A 10,258-nucleotide genomic window follows, 5' to 3' on the forward strand; every position below is an offset into this window, starting at 1 on the left:
TCCTCGTAATTTTGTTTGTTGATGTGTGAATATATTCCTTCTTAGTCCTCACTAATTTGTAGTGATTTGTATGCCTCTGAACTCGTAGCCTTTATTAGTTATTGTTAGTTATTGTTGCATATTGATAGATAGAAGGTATCAAGTTTTGTGACGTGGTAGTACAATATTGGTAGATAGAAGGTATCAAGTTTTGTGACGTGGTAGTAAAGAGAGTGATTTATTCGTTTCTTCTACTTTAGACATATAACAGATAGAACAATGTATATATTTTACTTGGTTCTCCACAAATTTTGAATCAAACACTCTGGTCCTAATAAATTTTTTTATAGTTATTCTTGTCAGACAAATTGATCTTCCGATTACTTTTAATGAAGTTTTTGAAAACCAAAGTGTTTCCTTTGAACCAAAATTTGGTTGATTGCTCTTTCCTAAATATGCAAGCAATTCCGTCTGGTTGGCTGGTTGGCAATAGTGACAAGGAATAGTCTCTTGCTCTTTCTCTAATTTATTTTCTATTTTTTCCTTTGGAAAATAGCAGATTAGGTATTTCCTTTGATTGCTATGTGAAAGTTTTATTCTTTATGATAACAAATTTCCTGTGTTCTTTTCTTATTCAAATCCTTCAAAATTTAGTGTTTGTATCTACACAATTTTCCTGATGTGCTGCTTACTAGATCCATTGATGAGTTCTGCATTGTATCTACACAATATCTCCATTGCTTTCATAGATCATACAAAAGCCTATTAGGAAAGTATTCAGCTTTAATCATTAGAAGAATATGGTGACGAAGACATAGCCCATAAGGCAGGTCATAACCAAGTGATGGGAAGTGCAAATCCAAAAGATACTCTTGATAACACAAGTAGGCAAGCTAGCATTTACAAAGATATCCAAATGCTATAGCTACCCCAGCATGGCCCTACTAAATAATTCTAGAATCAGATCAAGGAACTAAAGAAAAAATATATTTCTTACACTCATGAATGAGAGAACGGAAGCAATACATCAATAAGGTTAAGCTTAAACTCTTGCAATCGTACGTTAGCAAGGGTGTAAAGCTTTCAAGGACAATATATATTTAGGTGTAGATGTTAATTCTTTATTATAATTGTTATAATACTAATTAAGACCATTAAACTTGGTCAAAGTGGTGGTTATATGATATTTGTAGGTTATCCTAAATAATAGGATGCTTTGTCTTTAGATAATCGGGCCAGTTTAGAGCAAGTGCAAACTGCATATATCATAATAGAACAGCTGGCATTAGAAGTTAAAATAACCAGACCAAAAGAAAATAGTCAAAATCCAAAGCTAACCATATCTAAGTAAATATATTAATCGTTTAAATTCTACTGGTCAAAAAACATTACCACCCCTGAACATGTTAAAACCTGCCCTAAGTAATGCAAAATTTGCATTCACTTTACATTGTTGTGTGGTTGCTGATGATCAAGTTAATTTGAATAACATGCAGCATGTGGTTTCAAACAAAAGGGATCCTTGCTTTCCTTTTCCATTTAAGGCTCCTTCATATAAAAGAAGTATGTCTAGATTTCCAGATACTGTGTCAAAAAATGCTGTTGTTGTTTCAACATTATATATCTAAAAGGACAGAAATAAAATAAAATAGGAGACATTTGTGCAATTACCGTTGTGCAATCTTTGCGTGCTCCATTTGAAACACAAGATCCTTCACCAGCAGAGCAACAAGGAGGCTGGATGATAAACTTAGACTACTACATTGAAATCTTATCCTTCATGTACGCCTTTTCCTCTCAATTATCAATAAAGCAAACTATCATCCTCCAGTAGTGATCCATCCCTTTTTTTTGCTACTAAACAATATAAAGTAATCAAAATGAAAGTTTAGGTCCACTATGTTGAGTACATTCCCCCTGGTCATGAAAAATTCTATACAATGAAGTTATCGTAACTACCACGTTTCAAGCATCCTAACAGAACATAATAAAAAATATCTTTTTGACAAAATTGGATTGGAGAAAAGAAGTTCAATAAATATCATGTACACCAGACCTGATCATCAGAAGGGCAATAACGCCCATTTGTGAACTCAACCTGCTAGAAAGATCACAAAAATTGGAGAACCAGATCAGAGTCCCCATTGCTAGTCACTTCATGTTCCTGTGCTGATTTATGACAGAGTGGAATCTTGGATTCTAATTGAACTCCAAAGAAAAAATCAAAATAGTAATTCATAGGGACTCATAATAGTAAATAGTTAAAATAAATACAACATTTGACATAAACTAAGTTCATAAATCCCTGCAGAAAGACTAAAATAAAACAACACAACTATTACAAATACAGATATACAACGAAAGCAAGTCATTTAAGTCATTGTTCTCATATTCTTCATCTGCAATAAAATATCCATAACCTTCATTAGCTTCTCCACCACAGCCTTCATTGGCTACCCCTCATATTTTAATTTGATCATATTAATTTACAAAATTTGAAGGGAAAAAAAAGTCAATTTAAGAAAGGGCAAGGAAGCATCAGAAGCATGAAATTGCCAAAAATAAACAAAAGCAAATTATTAGATGATAAGAATTTATATGATGCAAGTCAGGAAAATCACAAAAAAACTAAAAAATAAATAAAAAAAAGCAACAGCCAATCCCAAATCAAAGCCAAAAGCAAAACCAAATCAACAGAGTCAATGATGCAAAGAGGATGCCTACCTTTGTCGGCAGCAGCAAGAAGGTTGGGGACTGGCAGAAGAAAGACCTTGACGAACAGAATGAAACATTCTAAGAAGAGAAGGAATAAAATAAAAAATACAAAGGAAATGTCTTCTTTCATGAGTCAACTTGTATCTTTTATAAGCTGCAACATCAAATTATCCATTCGAGATGCACAAAATTCAAGAAGAAATAAAAGACTGAAAGGGAACAAATAAAATGATACAAACAAGCAAGTATGTAATTTTAATTCAGCAGAATAAGTAAGCATATAAACTTTGAATAAAAGTAAACAGTAAAGCTAACTTTAGAAAAACAAAAGATACTATACTTTACAAAGAGCTCTGTATTCCTTCTGAAGGCAATTGATTCATGACTTTTCCGCCATCCAACAGCTTCAAGCAATATAAAGAGCAAGGCCTTACACAGTACTTTGTCTCTTTATTATCCAAAGTAAGTATGTTCCTGCTAAGCATTGATAAAGAAATATAAATCAATAAATTGAACATGAAATAGTATAGAAATGGGAACAAAAATCGATTCCATAATGTCGTCATACCTAATCTGCAATTTTCCTTGTCACTGTTTCAGTCAGTTTACAGTTTACAACCGTTTTATTTCGCATTTTAGCAAAACATATGCATATTAGTTGCTCCATCCGTCATATTCTAACATAAAAGAAAAGTGTAAACCACTCTCCTTAGCACCATATCTCACAATTTGAAACGTTCTATCAACCAATACGCAACAAAAACTAACAATGGCTACAAGATCAAAGGCATACAAATTGGTGAGGAATATGAAGGAATACATTCACACAAAAACAAAGAGTATAATATATTCACAAATAAGTTCCAGTATCAACGAACAAAATTCCAACATCCATCTTAAAAAGGAAAATAAAAAGTTCATTCATTCCTAAACTTGTTTAGTTTTCCTCTATGGGCGTATTCTCTGACAAGTTCATCCCCTCTAATGCCAATGCTAATGCCTCTAAAATTGGCCACAATATTCCATAAGTAATCTTGCAAGGGCCATCCTCGAAGAGAAGGTCAGAGCATGATGTTTGACATCCCTGTCGAAGCAGCGATTGAACTGCACAATACCCTGAAAGAAATAGCTCAGTGACATCAATAGGACCAGTTTGAACATGGCAGGTTTTCATCTTCGACTCAACAAATTGAGGTATCGAGGATTGAGCAAGATTCTCAGCCAAAGGCCCAAATGTTGTCAGATCATAAAGTTTGCGATAAAGCCGAGAAACCTACATCATCCCAATCACACAATTTAACAAATCAATATTGACATCATCAAGAAAAAATCAACTGAAAAGCTAGATGATGATACATACAGGATATTGAGGTAATGATGATCCATGGGAATGAGGAAAATCGCAGCATCTGGGCGGAGCTTATTGACAAGTCAGTAGTGGCAGATGCCTTCTCAGCCTCATGCGTTAGTATTAAGAACCAATATGAAGCATCTTGTAAGGCGTCTATGGCAATGCGCCGGCCTTGGATGGTGGTGACATCGCAGAAGTGAGCAATGTGGGAGCCGAGGGCTCCCAGGTTGAAGAGAACAGAGGCCTTCTCCAAATGGATGTTGTGCTGAGAAGAGTTCCTATGTGGGTAGAAGGCATCGTACCAAACAAAGATAGGTGGGTTGGATGAGGAAGTCATGGGGAACAAAGGCTCAATCATGCAAAGGCATTTGTAATAGCGGATGAGGCAGTCACGGCGCAAGGGTAGAGAGAGGTCATCACGCAGCATTTCACTACGCAATTTGTTTAGCATTTCGAGAAGGCCTTCTACTCTGTTTGCCACACTCTCAGAGTATTTGAGGACAAAGTAATTGCGCAAGGACTCGTAGAGGTCCAAGGGCTCACTCTTCTTCAAAGGCAATGCCAGAATATGTTGTGAATACCAAGACCAAGTTGAGGGGATTGCAAAATTTGTTGGATAAGGAGGCATGCCGTATGGGTTAGACACCAGCTTTCCACCATCGATAATCTCGAAAGGGCTGTACTCGGAAAGGATGAGGTCAAGGTATATTCCTTCTGGCTTGGGTATCCACTGGTACGTGCGCCTGCAAATCCCTTTAACTAATTTTTCAGTGAGAGATTCTGCATCATGATCAAATGAGAATGTTTTAGGTAGTTGGGATTCGGGTAGCATGGATGATCGCCTCTGAAGAGCCTCCTCCTCAAAGAATTTCACCTTCTGGTAAAGATGAGTTAGCCAGCTTTGGTCAAATGAGGAGACATGCTGGGTTGCAGCCGAATCACTTTGTATCAGATCATATGCTCTCTGATAAAGCTTAGAAACCTACATCATCATCATCAATTCATCATCATATTGAAAATCTAAAGAGGAAGTATAGGGAGCCAATGGAAATTTTGTACAATGTATACAATAGACGTTTAGGAAGTATTAGAGGAATAACCATTGGTGTTACATTTTACTATCAGGCTAAGCTTTTGGGATGAGCGGTTTTATTACATGGTATCAGAATTCTAAATCCAAAAGTTCGAGAGTTCAATCCTTAGTGAACCTCAATATAAAATCTAAAATATAAAATCAAGAGTCAAGAGTCAAGACTGACCGATTTAAACGAAACAGCACATAGATGATTTTGGAGAGCCGAACTGTTGCTGTTGTTGCCGAGTTGTTGCTGTAAATTGAGCTCCAAAGCCTGAGCGGAGAAGAGGCAGTGAAGACTCTCGGCGAGGAGGAGAGTCAAGTCGAGGGTGGCGGAGAGGTCCGTGGAAAAGACCTTCCAGAGTTTCAAGAAGAAATTGGCAGCGTCATTGAAGGCATCCATTGCAAGGTTACGGCCAAGAGCGGTGGTGCGGTCGCAAGAGGCTCCAATCTGGCTGCATAAGGCGCCAAGGTTGAAGACAACAGCAGCCTTCTCCAATTGGATGCTGTTGCGCTGAGAGGAGACCCCACCCTCACGCTCAGAGTAGAAGGCGTCGTACCAGACCAAGACGATGGGGTCGGAGTCGGCGTCGGCGTCGGAGGAGATAGTGGTGAAGAGTGGTTCAACCATGCAGAGGCATTTGAAATAGTGGTTGAGGCATTCACGTTGCATGACAAGGGAGAGGTCCCCTCGCTCCACCATGTCCCTGCGGCAGTTGTTTAGGGTTTCGAGAACGCTTTCAACTTTCTCTGCATCGCTCTCTGAGTATTTTCTCGCTACCAAGTTGCGTAACGGCCGGTGCAGATCCACCGGATCAGTCTTCTTCACCGGGATTGCCAGCATCCTTTCGGGATTCGGATTATCGTTGTTCATGGTGACGGCGAAGCATGATAGGATTAGGGAGAGAATTGCGGTCGAGAAGGTGTAGCGAGCCTCTCCACAAGCTCAACTAATGGAGATCAGTTGCTTATATTTTTTCATGGTGGAGATGTGCAGTTGTGCACCCTTTTTTATTTTTTCTTTGTAGAATTTATTTAATTTAATTTAATTCGAACCCTTTTTTTCCATTCCTGTGGAGATCATATTCAACTGTTCGCGCATTGGCTAAGATTTAAACTTGAGTATAGCATATTAAGAGGCATATAATTTTAGCAATGAACTAAATTTCAGCGGCAAAGTTTTGGTTTAAATTAAAAATTGATAAAACTACCAAAGATCTTTAATCAATGTCTAAAATCAATCAATGTTATGAAAGAGGAGTATTGATAGATTTTATAAATATTGAATATATTAGTATATACATACGTAAATATATTTTAATACAGAATATTTTAAAAATGACAAATATAATTTTTTATGAGAAATGTTAGGGGCCAGTAGTTTTGGTGTTTTGTAACTATCAATTGGTCATCAATAGTATTTTTAATAGTGTGAGATTACATTTAATAATAAAAAATCACTCATTTTTATTTTGATAGTTAAATACTGGCCAAAAAACACAAAAATTACTGGCCTCTAGACTTTTTCATTTTTTATTTTAAAATAAATATAAAACATATAAATACATACAAAAATATTTTTTATTTATTAAGATTAATTATTATACAGTACTATTTTTAATTATTTTATATTATTTAAAAATAATTAAATTATTTTATATTATTAAAAATATTTATTAATAGTTAACTTTATTAAAAATATATTATTATATAACATAATTTTTATTTAAATATTTGTAAATATACGTTTTATTCAAAATAGTATATATAATATTATTTTAATAAAATTAATTATTATATAATATTTAATAAAACGTGTGATGGTTCTATGTATTATATATAATTAAAAAAATATTTTGACAAAATTAATTTTAAAAATATTAAACGTGTAATATTTTTATGTATTATATATCACAATAAACGTGTAATATCACCATAAAAATTTGAAAAAATAAAAAAATTAATATTTTTATGTATTATATATAATATTTTAAATAAATTTTTTTATAAATATTTTGATAAAAAAATATATTATATAATAATATATTTAATAAAATAATTAATTAATAAATTTTAAATATAATAATTTAATTATTTGTCAAGTAATATAAAATAAATTTTAATTATTTTATATTTTTATGTTGTAGTTTAAAATATTATTTTAATATAATTTTTTAATGTTATAAAAATTTTCTTGCTTAATAATTAATCCTAACGAATAAAAAGTACTTATATTTTTTGAAACAAACAAGTTTCACTTTTATATAATAAAATATGTGATAAACTTCTTTATATATATAAAGCAAATAGAAAGAGTTGACCATGATTTAGTTTCTAATTCTTTTGGATTATATTTATCCTTTAACAAATCATTTCATAAAATAAATTATAAAGACAAAATAGTCATAAAATTTATTTTGAAAAATCCAATAACCTCCCACTAAAATAAAAAAATTTTGTTACTCCTATAGCTACGATAACACATCTCTTAACAAAAAAAACACAGAGTTTTTATCATCTTTATGTTTTATTTAATTCTATATTAGTTTTAATTTATATCCTTTTATTTTGAATAAGTTGTACTCTTATCAATAGTTTAGTTTCATTCTAATTATTCTATTAAAGTTTTTTTTATCTTGCCGAATTCAAATGTTTTGAAATCTTGCCAAATTCAAATGTATTAAAATTCTAGAGATGAAGTTTTGCTTTTAAGCCCTTTTTGAATTATCATTTGTCAATTGTCACGTTGTTTCTATTTTTGGTTAATTAACTTCCAATACCAATTTGAATTTATTATTATTTGTTGTTGTGGGTCGTCTTTACAACTATTATTGTTAATTTGTTGTTAAAGGTTGGAAAAATTGTGGAAGAGGAAGTATGAAAGTAGAAAATTTTATTATTGAAATATCACATTTGTGATATCATAAATCAGAGACAGTATCATATCAGTATCATGTAAACTAAAACTATTTTTTTTTTCCTTGTATATATATACACTATCTATTAATTTTCTTATATATTAAATAATTATAATAATATAATAACATTGAAATCAAATAACATATTAAATTTGTTACATTAAAACTAAAAAATTATATATTTTACTATTGGATTTAACAAAATATATTTTTAATAAATTATATATGATGAAAAATATTTTGTGAAAGATATTTGTACACAAATTTCTCATATATATATATATATATATATATATATATATATATATATAAATAAATCTTGTCGTTAGAGAATAAAAAATTTAACTAGAAAAAAAAATATTTAAAAATAATAAAAAATAAAAAATAATCTTATTATAAATATATAATTATAAATATTATATATATAAAAATAAAACTATAAATATTAAATTTAAAAAGTAATTTTAAATTATTATCTGCTTAATATTACAACAAAATAAATATAAATAAAAAAGACTAGAAGAGAGGGTCATGAGATGGCATATATATTAGAGAGTTTAAAGAATAAAAGAATATATATTAATTCTATCAGTTACTATTACATACACATATACGATACATATACGTAGTTGATACACATTATTTATTTAGCTTTTCTAAAAAACAATAAAAAAACATTACCACCCCTGAACATGTTAAAACCTGCCCTAAGTAATGCAAAATTTGCATTCACTTTACATTGTTGTGTGGTTGCTGATGATCAAGTTAATTTGAATAACATGCAGCATGTGGTTTCAAACAAAAGGGATCCTTGCTTTCCTTTTCCATTTAAGGCTCCTTCATATAAAAGAAGTATGTCTAGATTTCCAGATACTGTGTCAAAAAATGCTGTTGTTGTTTCAACATTATATATCTAAAAGGACAGAAATAAAATAAAATAGGAGACATTTGTGCAATTACCGTTGTGCAATCTTTGCGTGCTCCATTTGAAACACAAGATCCTTCACCAGCAGAGCAACAAGGAGGCTGGATGATAAACTTAGACTACTACATTGAAATCTTATCCTTCATGTACGCCTTTTCCTCTCAATTATCAATAAAGCAAACTATCATCCTCCAGTAGTGATCCATCCCTTTTTTTTGCTACTAAACAATATAAAGTAATCAAAATGAAAGTTTAGGTCCACTATGTTGAGTACATTCCCCCTGGTCATGAAAAATTCTATACAATGAAGTTATCGTAACTACCACGTTTCAAGCATCCTAACAGAACATAATAAAAAATATCTTTTTGACAAAATTGGATTGGAGAAAAGAAGTTCAATAAATATCATGTACACCAGACCTGATCATCAGAAGGGCAATAACGCCCATTTGTGAACTCAACCTGCTAGAAAGATCACAAAAATTGGAGAACCAGATCAGAGTCCCCATTGCTAGTCACTTCATGTTCCTGTGCTGATTTATGACAGAGTGGAATCTTGGATTCTAATTGAACTCCAAAGAAAAAATCAAAATAGTAATTCATAGGGACTCATAATAGTAAATAGTTAAAATAAATACAACATTTGACATAAACTAAGTTCATAAATCCCTGCAGAAAGACTAAAATAAAACAACACAACTATTACAAATACAGATATACAACGAAAGCAAGTCATTTAAGTCATTGTTCTCATATTCTTCATCTGCAATAAAATATCCATAACCTTCATTAGCTTCTCCACCACAGCCTTCATTGGCTACCCCTCATATTTTAATTTGATCATATTAATTTACAAAATTTGAAGGGAAAAAAAAGTCAATTTAAGAAAGGGCAAGGAAGCATCAGAAGCATGAAATTGCCAAAAATAAACAAAAGCAAATTATTAGATGATAAGAATTTATATGATGCAAGTCAGGAAAATCACAAAAAAACTAAAAAATAAATAAAAAAAAGCAACAGCCAATCCCAAATCAAAGCCAAAAGCAAAACCAAATCAACAGAGTCAATGATGCAAAGAGGATGCCTACCTTTGTCGGCAGCAGCAAGAAGGTTGGGGACTGGCAGAAGAAAGACCTTGACGAACAGAATGAAACATTCTAAGAAGAGAAGGAATAAAATAAAAAATACAAAGGAAATGTCTTCTTTCATGAGTCAACTTGTATCTTTTATAAGCTGCAACATCAAATTATCCATTCGAGATGCACAAAATTCAAGAAGAAATAAAAGACTGAAAG

The 10,258-nt window shown here is 31.9% G+C and overlaps 1 protein-coding gene across 1 annotated transcript; it reads right to left on the bottom strand.

The window, feature by feature from the left end:
* Positions 1-3,523: 3,523 nt before the first annotated feature.
* LOC148572886 (uncharacterized) lies at positions 3,524-6,199 on the bottom strand. Its single transcript, XM_088506423.1, has 3 exons — positions 5,305-6,199; positions 4,055-5,027; positions 3,524-3,967 (listed from the first exon to the last, which is right to left on the bottom strand). The coding sequence occupies exons 1-3, from the start codon at positions 5,992-5,994 to the stop codon at positions 3,939-3,941; spliced, it is 1,692 nt and encodes a 563-aa protein (XP_088362549.1). The 5' UTR covers positions 5,995-6,199; the 3' UTR covers positions 3,524-3,938.
* Positions 6,200-10,258: the final 4,059 nt, after the last annotated feature.

This window comes from Arachis ipaensis, chromosome B2, assembly GCF_059453495.1.
Source record: "Arachis ipaensis isolate K30076 ecotype BB chromosome B2, ASM5945349v1, whole genome shotgun sequence".
Lineage (NCBI taxonomy): Eukaryota > Viridiplantae > Streptophyta > Magnoliopsida > Fabales > Fabaceae > Arachis > Arachis ipaensis.

What these genes read in the sequence shown, in the direction of transcription:
- LOC148572886 (XM_088506423.1), bottom strand. Translation starts at nt 5,994, where the DNA reads ATGAACAACGATAATCCGAATCCCGAAAGGATGCTGGCAATCCCGGTG. An exon ending in GTGCTGTTTCGTTTAAATCG is followed by an intron (nt 5,028 to 5,304) that starts GTCAGTCTTGAC and finishes ATGATGATGTAG; the next exon opens with GTTTCTAAGCTTTATCAGAG. An exon ending in CATCATTACCTCAATATCCT is followed by an intron (nt 3,968 to 4,054) that starts GTATGTATCATC and finishes GGGATGATGTAG; the next exon opens with GTTTCTCGGCTTTATCGCAA.